We start from the raw sequence: 13061 nt of genomic DNA, 5'->3' as shown, positions 1-13061 counted from the left end.
TAGAGGAAGTCAAGAGGAGCCCCTCCTCCCTTGGTTTCCTCTGTTGTGCTGAGTGAGTGTGTGTTTTTCAGGGCAACTGTCCCAAAGTGAGCTCCATAAACGACCGGAATGACTGGAAGATGGTGAGGAAAGCCCTCAGCGTCATTGGCTTCACTGATGATGAAGTGGAGGTATGACCGACCAATCACAATACACAGACACTATGAACTATAAGTCAATGTTCTTCTCTTAGAAACAGAAAGTTCTTCCTCTTTATCTTAATCTTTCGTCTCATTCACACCCGTCTCTTTCCCCGCAGGAGCTTCTGAACATTATTGCCAGTGTACTACACTTGGGGAATGTCCAGTATGGAGGAGAGGACAGTGGTAGTGCCTATATCACTACAGAAACACAGATTAAATACTTAGCCAGGGTAATAGGACAGTTTATTTATATCACTGGGCTTTGACCACATGTGCATGACATTTTGTTTGTGTTAAAACCTATAGCAATTTTTTCTTTTAATGAAATTCCATTTCAGGGTGTTGTTTTTGACTGTGCTTGTGTGTGTATTTGTGATATTGCAGTTGTTAGGTGTGGACGGCACTGTTTTTAAAGAGGCTCTTACGCATAAAAAGATCATTGCCAAAGGAGAAGAGGTATGTTCCCAATCATTTAGAGTGAAAATATTGATTTGTCCTTTTGTTAAGACAAACATCACTATTTCTATTGCTTATACTTGGACATGGGATTTTTCAAAACTTGTTTAAGGAGAGGTGTGATATTACTCTTGAATCATTAATCATACTAATGATTTTTGACTGGCAGATGATAAAAAGGGTGAAAACAATCCCATAGATCTACATTATATTAGGGATCTGAGTCATGTCTAAGGAACAAACTATCATAGAGACTTTCAGGTGGCCGGCAGGTATTACATACGAAAGCACCACTAACATTTTCTAAAAAAATATGTGAAAATCTTGAAACGTGATATAAAATGTCAAATCACATTCTATTCAAAGCTTGTATTCAAACCATCTTTAATAAAATAGCAGTGTTGCTTAATTTTTTTCCCGTTTCACAGTTGGTGTAAAAAAGTTGTATGTGTGTACAATATGTAATAATTGTTTATGAATGTTTCCCATAATTCCACTGTCTGTGTTTGGGTTGTAGCTGATGAGTCCTTTAAATCAAGAGCAGGCCGCTTCAGCACGGGATGCCTTATCTAAAGCCATATACGGTCGTACTTTTACTTGGCTGGTCAGCAAAATTAATGACTCTCTGGCCTTCAAGGTATGGACTTGTTCTGCTGTTAAATACTCGTCTCTTATCAGCTCCATGGCTTTGCAAATTCTCTGATGGAGTCTAGTTACCTAATGTAAATATTTAGCGCCCCCACGTGGAGAAAGCTTAGAAATGACACAATACAACTACTCCAGTTTTCCGATGGGAGTTATTAGAACACATGCTCACCATATGATGTTACAGTCTGTGGATGTTTAGTCTGAATGGTGTGCCACAGCTGTTGTTGAATATTTCTGTGCTCTTAATGTTTCACAGGATGATTCATTTAACAGTAAGAACGCTTCTGTCATTGGTCTGCTTGACATCTATGGTTTTGAAGTCTTTCAGATCAACAGGTAAAGTAAATATATCAAATGTAATATTATTTATGTTATACAAGTTAACAATTTATATGATGTTTAATATTATAATATTGCATGCACTATTTATTTTATTTTACTGTGAATAATTTAATATTATTTAAAGGGGTCATATAATGCCATTTTTGTACAAGCTAATATGATTCTTTAGGGTCTAAATTAAAAGTTTGTAATATACTTTAATTAAAAATTCTCATTAGTATTGTAAGAAAACACTTATTTTACCTGGTCAAAAACAGCTCTGTTTTCAGCACGCCGTTTCAGTGCATATGACTCTAAATGATAATGAGCTTTGCTCACCCCGCCTCTCTGTGCTGTGCGTACATCGTTTGTAACACAATACAATAACCATAACGCGTTGTTCATTATAAACGTGGGATTATGAATTATATTGAGAACGTCGTACATAGAAAACATGCTGTAATGTACCCTGAGTGTAACCTTAGCCGCATTCATCGTGAAGCGTGCAAGCGATTTGCAAAGATTAATATAAATATTAATATAAAGATTAATAAAACATTTTGATAGGTGCAAAATAACACTGCCAACACACATTTCAGTACAATCAACTTGTAAAAATGCATGTACCATTATATGACCCCTTTAAAATAAATCATTAAATGCCATTAATATTGTTATATTTAATAATATTTAATCAAATATTTTAATTAAAAATGTAAATATTATTATAATTGTTTAAAATTTTATGTTTTATATAGATTCATATTTAGTATTTTTAATAATATTTGATACATTATAAATTATATATATATATATATATATATATATATACCTTTAATATTTTGTTTATTATTATAGTTAACATTGTTTTTTTTTCACAAGTATATAGCAAGACTTTGATTTTCAAAGATATCTCAATCGGCCTCTCTTTGTCTGTCTAGTTTTGAGCAGTTTTGTATCAACTATTGTAATGAGAAGCTGCAGCAGCTTTTCATTGAACTGACTCTGAAGTCGGAGCAGGAGGAATATGAAGCTGAGGGAATCACGGTGAGAATCCCCCATACACATACACAGCTCTGCATGACATCTCATATACACCAGACTCATGTGCGGGGTGGTGGAACGGGGTCTTAATCACAGCTCAATGGGCACATTATGGGCAAACGTGTAGTGGGCTTTATTTCATGCTGTTATTATGGTAATGCTGACCTCTCACACTGCCGATAAAACATTTTGACGCAAACACTGTTAAAGAAAGCCCATTTGTGGTCATGATTCGCGGGTGGGCTGGGAATGCTCTTGATTTTGCGTTCTTTGAATTTTATAGCAAAAACAACATCACAAATCTTGAATATTTTCCACTTGTTTCAAATGCAGTAATGCTCATGTTTTTTTGTTCTCTAGTGGGAGCCTGTGCAATATTTTAACAACAAGATCATTTGTGATCTTGTGGAGGAGAAGTTTAAAGGAATCATTTCCATCCTGGTGAGAATGCTCTCTGTTTACTTTCATTAACAATGTATTAAATATTGTCTTAAGCTGCTTAAACCTATTATTCACCTCTCTTTTCTATAGGATGAAGAGTGTCTCCGTCCTGGAGATGCCAGTGACATCACCTTCCTGGAGAAGCTTGAGGACACTGTCGGTGGCCACGCCCACTTCGTAACGTCAGTCACGCCACCCTTCTTTTGTCATTCTATCTAATATCATGCTGAAAATCAGATCCTGAGCATCTAAAGATCAATATATACAATATGACTATATTACAGTCACAAGCTGGCTGATGGAAAAACCCGTAAAGTGATGGGTCGTGAGGAGTTCAGACTGAGCCACTATGCAGGAGAAGTCAACTATAATGTCAACGGTCAGTTATTGAACAGAGGGCAGAGAAAGAATTAAGAAACAAAAAGAGACCGTGTCATCGAACAAGAGCAGGCTCTTATGCCCACAGATCTTTCCCAGGCTGAGCGTTGACTGACGTCATTGTGTATTTTCCATCTTCTAGGCTTCCTGGACAAGAACAATGATCTCCTTTTCAGAAACCTGAAGGAGGTGAGGGAACAGGCCCAGAAGAAAATTATATTATAAGAAAAATACACTGTATCTGTTCTAAAATTTCCAATGATTAAACATGTTAATGTGTCTGTATGTTCAGGTCATGTGTATGTCCGAAAATAAAATCCTCAATCGCTGCTTTGACCGAGAGGAGCTCACAGACAAGAAACGGCCAGAGACGGTATCTATCTATCTATCTATCTATCTATCTATCTATCTATCTATCTATCTATCTATCTATCTATCTATCTATCTATCTATCTATCTATCTATCTATCTATCTATCTATCTATCTATCTATCTATCTGTCTATCTGTCTGCCTGTCTCTCTGTTTATCTATCTATCTATCTATATATCTATCTATCTGCCTGTCTCTCTGTTTATCTATCTATCTATCTATCTATCTATCTATCTATCTATCTATCTATCTATCTATCTATCTATCTATCTATCTATCTATCTATCTATCTATCTATCTATCTATCTATCTATCTATCATCTATCTGTTTGTTTGTCTGTTACATCCATCCACCCATCCTGCCATTTATTGCTCTTTTTGCTAGTAGGTTACATATTTTGTGTCAGTTTTGTGTTTGTTTATGCTTACACAGAACTGTAAACAACAAACATTTGATTGTGAATCAGTTCCACATTCATAGTAGCATTTATACATAAACCTCAGCAGCTTGGCCTCAGTCCATGAGATTGTGAATCTCTGCTTGCCACCTACACTGTGAGGAATTCCCTGACACTGTTGAACCCCCTACACCCTGTGACTGTGTGCCCCCCCCCCCCCCCCCCCCCCTGTGTGCCCACCCCCCCCCCCCCCCCCCCCCCCAAATCCAAGTGCCCACTCCATGTGGGAGAAGCCATTGGCTGAGTGCTCCATTGCTCCATTGGCTCCATTGGCTGAGTGTGGGTGGGCTGCTGTTTAGTTGTTTGCTTTCATTGTTGACCACTGGCTTCTCCCACATTGTCACTGCCTGGCTGGACTTGCACACTATCGCTTGTGTTCTTGCTTATTTCTCACTGTCCATCTCTTTTTCTTGTTCCCTTGCTCCGTTGGCTCGCTGCAACCAGGCAGCAACCCAGTTCAAGACCAGCCTGGCGAAGTTGATGGAAATACTGATGTCTAAGGAACCGTCTTACGTGCGCTGCATAAAGCCTAATGATGCCAAGCAAGCAGGTTTGTGAGAAATGTTCTATACTCTTGAGTTTTAGTGCTGTTTAACTCTTAGAAATCGTTATACTTCATACTTGTGCTCATTCCTTTCAACTGTTCCCTTTCTGTGGGACAGTATTAGTATGGTATTGTATGAAAATATAATGGTAATTTTATGTATTCCATTGTGCTGGATTATTGCCATATTTACAAACCATGGTATTTGTATGGTACTCCAAGGTATGTAGAAAATGTTTAGTTGCTATAGGACATAAAGAATATTAGTAATATAGTTTTTTGAACGGAATATGGTAATACGTTTGTATTTGTTATACTTTTTTCATATCAAGCCATCAAACATTTAGTCATTATTAAACATTTAAAAAAACAACAGAACATGACCCAATGTGCTATGCAAGTCTAGGAAAAATGAAGCTAAATTGGCTAAATGAATAAAAAGCTAAAAATATAACTCTCTAGAAAACAAGTTGTCTTTTAAAACAAGATGTCTTAGGGTTACGTTTATTTCAAATCTTGAGTTTATTTGTGCATTTTTTTCTTCTCCATCGGTTTTAATGGATCCATTGTTCAAACTGCAGTCATTCATTCCCTCAGTCTGATTCTCTCTTACTTCATCAGCTCCTTTGTTTTGCTCTTGTCATTTGTTAGCATCTTTTGTTCGTTAATAAGCTCTTATACTCAAAAACATCGGCAAATCTATGGTTTTATACACGCACTACATGCATGATTTTACAATGTATTAAACCGAAATCTCTCTCTATAGGGCGCTTTGATGAAGTCCTCATCAGGCACCAAGTAAAATATCTTGGTCTGATGGAAAACCTTCGGGTGAGGAGAGCTGGGTTTGCATATCGCCGTCGCTACGAGACCTTCCTACAAAGGTTAGCACCTACATGACTGAAAAAATACCCACAGACTTAGATCTATTGGAACCATTTTTTCATTCTGGTCTTATATTGGCATAACGTGGACATTGTTGCTAGTGTAGCCTTGCTGGGTGACCGAACATACCTCATAGCGGTAACCCGCAATACGCTTGAACTTGTCGTTTATACTAGCCTTAACCAACTGAACCAATTTAGCTGATTTAGGCTTTTTTCAGCAAGGCTCTCACAAAAAAAGTGTATATTTGTAAACTCTGTTATATTTCATACTTTCGGATCCTCTTTTAAAAGCTCAGCACTTCCTGTGGACTTCAGTGATAATGAAGGTCAAATAGAACAAGAAATGTAATGAAAACAGTGAATCCTGTTTGTACTTAACTTACTTGCTTGACGTTTCCTGTTTCAGGTATAAATCCCTGTGTCCAGACACATGGCCCACCTGGAATGGCCGCCTGGTCGATGGAGTGTCCACACTCGTCAAGCACATTGGCTACAAACCCGAGGAGTACAAACTCGGCAGGTTGGTTACACAAATGTTCTAAAATGCCAACTACTATTTTATTAGTATTAATAAATCAGTATCATTTCTATGGTACCAGAAAAGATGAAGGCACCTTTCCTTTTTTTTTACAGGACCAAAATCTTCATCCGCTTCCCCAAAACCTTGTTCGCAACCGAAGATGCACTAGAAGTCAGAAAACACAGCCTTGGTATGAGCCATATTCAAATGCACATCTTGAGTAACTGGATGGTCTGCTGTGCTCCTCAACTTCTACAATCTGTTCTTTATGCACAGCTACCAAACTGCAGTCATCCTGGAAAGGCTACAGTCAAAAAAACAAATATCGTAAAATGAAACAATCAGCAATCCGGATCCAAGCATGGTGGAGAGGTATTCTGGCCCGCAGGAAGGCAAAGCGTAGAAGAGAGGCTGCCAACACCATCCGCAGGTCTGTGTGCATGACTTGACTAGTACAACAGTCAATACGGCATCACATGGGATCTGATTCTGCCCAGTGAGAGAGGCTATGCTCACTTTTGTTTGTTTTTTTGCCTGTGGTCACTGTTACAGGTTCATAAAAGGCTTCATCTACCGCCACCAGCCACGTTGCCCAGAGAACGAGTACTTCCTGGACTACGTTCGCTACTCGTTCCTAATGAAGTTGCACAGGAGCCTGCCCAAAACAGTTTTGGATAAGAGTTGGCCAAAGCCACCTCCCGCCCTCATGGAGGTGAGATATCAGTCATTAGTACAATCATGAACTCCTCTAGACCTGAGGCCTATAAACTGAGAGATTATGCCTTCCTTTTGTTTACAGGCTTCAGAGCACCTCCGCAAACTCTGCATGCAGAACATGGTGTGGAAGTACTGCAAGAATATCAACACCGAATGGAAGCACCAGGTGTGACATTTTACATAGTTAATTTTTTTTTAATTATTATTTATTATTAATTCTAATTTATTATTAGTCCATTTGTATTATATATTTTATATTATAATATTTATTCATTCACTTGATTGTTGGGCTACTGGAAATTAAGCTTCACCCCAGAACCACTCTCTCACGTTTTACAGTTTTATTTTAGTTTAGTTTAGTTTAGTTTAGTTTAGTTTAGTTTAGTTTAGTTTAGTTTAGTTTAATTATATTTTAATTCAATTCAATTCAAATTTATTTGTATAGCGCTTTTCACAATACATATTGTTTCAAAGCAGCTTTACAGAAAGTATTTTATTATTAGTCAATTTTTTTTATTCTTTATTTTACATTATAATATTTATGAATTCACTTGATGGGCGCCTGGAAATTACGATTAAATTTGGAATAAAATAATTTGGTTTTACACAGATAAATGTTTTATTTTATTATAATTTATTAATAATTATAATTTATTATTATATACCCAATTTTAATGTTATATAACTTATTTTATTTAATACACTTGATGTTTGGGTTACTGGAAATGAAGCTTTGTTATCTGTTATTGCAGTTGGAGCAAAAGATGGTAGCAAGTGAACTCTTTAAGGACAAGAAGGACAACTACCCACAAAGTGTCCCAAAACTTTTTGTGGGCACAAGGCTCAGTGAGTTTTCATCCTCTTTTTCATCCTCAGCTTGGAGACTCATATTCTATGCTGTATTTTCTAATTGTTTTCTGTGTGTGTGTTCAAAAGATGGGGAGGACATCAATCCTAAAGTGCTACAGGCTCTGGGAAATGACAAGATGAAGGTGGGTTGAATTCTAGGCTGGTGTTTTTTGTTGTTGTTGTTTTTTTGTGTGCAAAATCTCTCTTTAATGTGGTTCAGACTATAGTTCACTACTCTTTTTGTATAAATCCATTCGTCAGTCTCAACAAAGAAGCCAGAAGTCTGTCATTTTGCATGACTGTGATAAACTGTATTTCTCAGTGTTTGTAGGTGTTTCCTCAGGCAACATACCCCAAAATTTGCATCTGTGATAATAGATGAAATGTAAAGATTGTGTCTCTCCTAATGTAATCTAAACGTCATCGGTCCTTCCCCACAGTACGCTGTTCCAGTGACTAAGTATGATAGAAAAGGATACAAAGCTCGCAACCGACAGCTCCTGCTCACGGCGAACAGCGCCGTTATTGTGGAGGAGGCCAAACTGAAACAGCGGATCGACTACAGCTCACTGAAAGGTGAAAAGGAAGAGAGATAGTGAATAAAACTGTTCTTACACTTTGTTTGACTGCTTGGTTGGATCCAGAGTTCATTAGTTCCAATTTTTCACATTACGTTATCAATGTGTGTACTACCATGAGTACTAGCTTTACTACCATGAGTACTAGCTTTACTACCATGAGTACTAGCTTTCCATCATCCCAAATACTTTGTCTTATAGGCGACCTTTCCGAAATCCATATCTCACAAAAATATAGGAATCCGTTGCTCATCTCTCTAGCTGTCGCTAAGAAAGTAGTTCTCCAAAACTGGAAATCAAAGAAATCTTGCCACATCAATCACTGGACAAATTTAATCTCAGTACACATCTCAATGGAGAAACACAACGCACACAGAAGGAAGCAGATATCAGCCTTTGAAGACACCTGGTGCCCATTTTTGACATTTTGACATTTCTTAATATCACACAAACATAACTATAAGCCGTGTACATTACCAGACATATACCTCCCCCCTTCCGTTACTGCAGCTATCACTTCATACATACACATAGGCACATACTATCCACACTCATGCATAACATGTTTTCAAAACCCATTTCCCCTCAAACACCTTTACCGTGATAAACTAATGTAAATCTCAGATCTACAGGAAAAATTTGCTCAAGTTTTTTTATTTTTTTATTTATTTTTTATTATTATTATTTATTTTTTTATGTTGTTTGTCTGTCACCTTGTCGTGTCTTATATGTACGCGATACACTCTGTAAGTGGTGCTATAATCCCCCCTCCACTTATGTACCCAGGGTCTCACTAAATGGGGTGAATGGATACGCACTGTATATAAATCTATTGGGTCTCATTCATGAAACACGAGCAGAACGAATTTTTGTGTAAATCGTGTGTAAAGTGGTTCTGACGTAAATTTTCGGATTCATTAAAATGTTCGTATTTTCCAAATGTTAGTTGGTACACAAGAAATCTACACCTGCTCCCCAGCCACGCGTAAATAGTGCGCTTAACACCCGAACGTTTTGCTCATTAATAAGGCTGCATTTTAATTCACCTTAATCGGGTACATATTTGCACAGCATTTTGAAAAAATATTATATATAGTAATTACCTACGGTTTTTCTTATTATGAGAGCCAGTAATAGCATCTGCGATGGTGGTCCTTCTCCAGTTTGAATACTATTTTTCCGAAGTGAACTAATTCGTTTTTTGCTCTCAAGCTTAATGTCGAACCATTTTCTTCTCACTTCTGGGAATGTTCGATTAACAGATGAAACTCCATTAACTGCATCTGTAATATGCTGCCAAGCTTCCTTTTTTTTAGGACCCGATACACCACTATGTACGCTTGAAAATAAAATGTGGCGTTTTGAATGAACTTCTGATAATAAAACTTCAATTTCTGCATCTGAGAATTTTTTTTTTCATTCGCATTCATGTCATAATATGATGCCCATATATAGTTGTCAGTCGGATTTAATGGGCGGGATTTATGGTAATTGAGAATGAATGTGCACGCGCATCCCATTTACGACTGATTGGAATTCATTAACACACACACACATTTCACTATCACATCTGACGTTTACGAAGTATTTGTGAATCAGGAGAAGAGTTTTCGGGAAGGTCTCTTTACGCGCAAATCACTCACATATTTACTCGTATATTTACGAATGTTTCATGAATGAGACCCACAGCCTGTATTGTAATATATTGTGTATATTTTTTTTTCTTTATTAAAAATAAAGTTGTCATGACAAAAAAAAAAAGAAAAAGAATCAAAAACAAATAAAAAAAAGTGACACACTTCTGTTTTATCTGTAGGGATTTCTGTCAGCTCTCTAAGTGACGGCATGTTCGTTCTCCATGTTGCTTGTGAAGACAATAAGCAGAAAGTAAGTCTAAAGATCGATTATTTGCTTTTATTTACCTTAAGTGCTAAACTTCCTGTTGTCAGAGTGAATATGTGAACTGTATTGGTGTCACAGGGTGATGTGGTGCTTCAGAATGAGCATGTGATCGAGACATTAACCAAAGTGGCTATCTGTGCTGACAAGATCAACAGCATTAACATTAACCAGGGAAGGTGAGTTGCAGGCGCAAAAGTATCATTTTGTGAAATACTTTGAATTCTGAGATTTAGACAAGTCTGTCTTAACTCAGATTATGAAATTATTATATTATACTTTTATGAATAAAAGCTTTTGCTTTCCCTCTCATGGACAGTATAACGTTCAATGTGGCTCAAGGAAAAGAAGGGATCATAGATTTCACATCTGGCTCAGAGTTGCTGATAGCCAAGGCTAAGGATGGACACCTTTCTGTGGTGAGCATTGCTGATGAAATGAATTGTAATGTATCCAAATTATTTCAATTAGAAAAATTAAAAAAATGAACGGGTGTGTTTTTATTTCTCAGATTGCCCCCCGCCTCAACTCAAGATGATGGACGAGTCATGACCAAGCTCTTCCTGCGTTCTCACATGATCTTCCAGATATGCTTTTTAGCTCATCAATCACATGACTACAGGCAGAGCTTATCTCTGCAAACGAGACGCCAGCCAGCTGCACCAAAGGCCTCTGCTTTCAGTTGTGAAAATCTAGCGACTTATTTATGTTTTGGGGTTTAATACTGTTATATGAATATTATGATTTTATACGTCAAAGCCAAGAAATAACAAAATATGTGCATTTTTCCTGCACTCTGTCTTTATCTAGCTTTTTTGGGGAATGTTGATTGATTTGTTAGAGAAGGTGACCTCAGCCATGTTACCGAGGAAAATCAGGGTTCGTAATTTTTAGTTATTCGCTTCGGTTCTATTTATGTTCACCCGTGATTACTTTTCCATGGATCCTGCAATCCAAGCCTACTCGGACCCAGTACACTTTTTCTTCCAGTGAATTACTGTCATTGTAATGTGAGTTATAATTACTTGGTAACTAAATTAAAACGTTCATAGGAAAGGTATTAATTACTTTTTGCATATAGAAGATTACTTGGAGATGTTTATATGGACGGATAAACCTGTTCTATATATTTTGCTTACAAGCCTAGTAAGTTATTAATATTAGTTGATGTGTTCAAGAGAAATAAGAATGAACTTTTAAAGAACTTATGCCAAGTGCATTGAAGGTGTGTGTTATGTATGAAAAGGCTCCAGAAATCTTAATGTTGATGGAAAGAATGTGCACATTACAACCAGTGATAGTAACTATGCTAGAGCACTAGCTCCATTTTTCACATTGTGATTGGTTCGTCATTCATTACTCATATTAAGAGTTTGAAGATCAGTAAATGTCTTTTCTCAGTCCCAAATCTGTGCCTCGAAATGTTAGGGTTAGGGTTAGAGAGTATTTTTGATAAGATAAGAAAAGTGTTCCTGTAGAAATGGGATAAAATGGACACAAGATTGATCTCCAGTGGTGAATCACTCAGGCTTTGTGCTCCTAATACACTGGACACAATAATCCTATTAATGCCATTTCCCCCACATTAGCAATGCTCTAAGCTTGTGAGAGATGTTGTTAGCCCTAATAGTTTGGGAAGTTATGTGTTATCTACAAAAAAAGGCTTGTTTATTTCTCTTGAGGCAGGTTTGTGTATATGTAGATAAAAAGTAACAGCACTACTAAATGTTTGCAAACCAAATTTAAATGTTATTTTAGAAACTAAACGTGGAAATTTGGCATACCCAAGTGCACTGTAGGATTTCAGGCACCGAAAACCGTTAATAGCATAATTATTTGATATTGCCTTGATGACATGACTGGTAAATGAGAATGTTCAGAGAAACATTGAGCATGGGCCTACCATAGCTAGTGTCATAGTTGAGGATACTTAAAAGAAAACACTGTAAGAATGCACGTTAAATGCTTCTTTTGCATAAGTGCCGCATGTAATGTATTTAGAACAAATATCTATTTTTGACATATATAAAATACCCCAATACTGTACACACAAACTCATGGCCCACCAGTTGAGATGTAATTCACACTTTGGGATTTTGTTTTATACTATTTGTGTAAAATACCTGGAAATCTGTCAATTTGAAGCAAACTGACAATGTATCTGAGCATATTAAAGCTGATTAAAAACATTGAGGTGCCAGCTCTATATTTTTTCATGGGAATGGGTATTTGTGAACTCATTATTTGTATTTCTTGCTTAGTTATCATATGCTGGAAATTTAGTTTTGCATTTCATAAAGGAAATATTTATATTTGAAAGGCAGAAAATTAATTGCGTTCAAGTTTTGGTAACATGATCCAGTAAAGAAAGAAAGCCTGGGGAATAGAGAGACTGATGTCATTGTGATGTCACTGACAATTTTGTTATTTTTTTCACTGGCAAAGTTTTGAATGAAAGAATTGCACATTGTAAAAAATGTAACGTCAATGAGAGTTTTTCCACGTTTCACGTCAACTATTCTAATGTTTAATTTCTTTAAAACTGTTAAGTTTATGAAAGTCAAAATCACAGCAAAACAAAAGCATTTTGAATAGAGTCTGATTAAAAGTGTTGGAGTTTAATTAATTATAAATGTAGCCGATGAGTTAATTCTTGTCATTAGCGTAGGCTGTACTCTACTGTGTTGGAAGGATGCATTTGGAAAACCCCAGACATGGCGGAGACTGGCAGTCATAGCTGGCAGTGGGCGGAGATCCTTCAACTTCTT

The 13061-nt window shown here is 36.8% G+C and overlaps 1 protein-coding gene across 4 annotated transcripts in view; it reads left to right on the top strand.

Moving 5' to 3' along the window:
* Positions 1 to 12482, top strand: part of myo1cb (myosin Ic, paralog b) — a 47715-nt gene extending 35233 nt beyond the window's left edge. For all 4 annotated transcript variants that reach the window (XM_056271066.1, XM_056271068.1, XM_056271067.1 and 1 more), the window contains 25 exons: positions 72 to 170; positions 299 to 412; positions 567 to 638; positions 1156 to 1275; positions 1543 to 1622; positions 2549 to 2654; positions 3012 to 3092; positions 3183 to 3274; positions 3377 to 3471; positions 3613 to 3659; positions 3763 to 3843; positions 4744 to 4849; positions 5610 to 5727; positions 6137 to 6250; positions 6364 to 6440; positions 6527 to 6680; positions 6803 to 6962; positions 7050 to 7133; positions 7720 to 7813; positions 7904 to 7959; positions 8257 to 8392; positions 10211 to 10281; positions 10375 to 10472; positions 10613 to 10712; positions 10805 to 12482. In XM_056271066.1, the coding sequence (XP_056127041.1) occupies positions 72 to 170; positions 299 to 412; positions 567 to 638; positions 1156 to 1275; positions 1543 to 1622; positions 2549 to 2654; positions 3012 to 3092; positions 3183 to 3274; positions 3377 to 3471; positions 3613 to 3659; positions 3763 to 3843; positions 4744 to 4849; positions 5610 to 5727; positions 6137 to 6250; positions 6364 to 6440; positions 6527 to 6680; positions 6803 to 6962; positions 7050 to 7133; positions 7720 to 7813; positions 7904 to 7959; positions 8257 to 8392; positions 10211 to 10281; positions 10375 to 10472; positions 10613 to 10712; positions 10805 to 10831 (2382 nt within the window). In that variant the 3' untranslated portion in view covers positions 10832 to 12482. The remainder of the gene's footprint in view (positions 1 to 71; positions 171 to 298; positions 413 to 566; positions 639 to 1155; positions 1276 to 1542; positions 1623 to 2548; positions 2655 to 3011; positions 3093 to 3182; positions 3275 to 3376; positions 3472 to 3612; positions 3660 to 3762; positions 3844 to 4743; positions 4850 to 5609; positions 5728 to 6136; positions 6251 to 6363; positions 6441 to 6526; positions 6681 to 6802; positions 6963 to 7049; positions 7134 to 7719; positions 7814 to 7903; positions 7960 to 8256; positions 8393 to 10210; positions 10282 to 10374; positions 10473 to 10612; positions 10713 to 10804) is intronic.
* Positions 12483 to 13061: the final 579 nt, after the last annotated feature.

This window comes from Rhinichthys klamathensis, unplaced genomic scaffold (assembly GCF_029890125.1).
Source record: "Rhinichthys klamathensis goyatoka isolate OS25496 unplaced genomic scaffold, OSU_Roscu_1.1 h1tg000311l_1, whole genome shotgun sequence".
Taxonomy (NCBI): Eukaryota; Metazoa; Chordata; class Actinopteri; order Cypriniformes; family Leuciscidae; genus Rhinichthys; species Rhinichthys klamathensis.
This window is presented reverse-complemented; position numbering and strand designations above follow the sequence as displayed.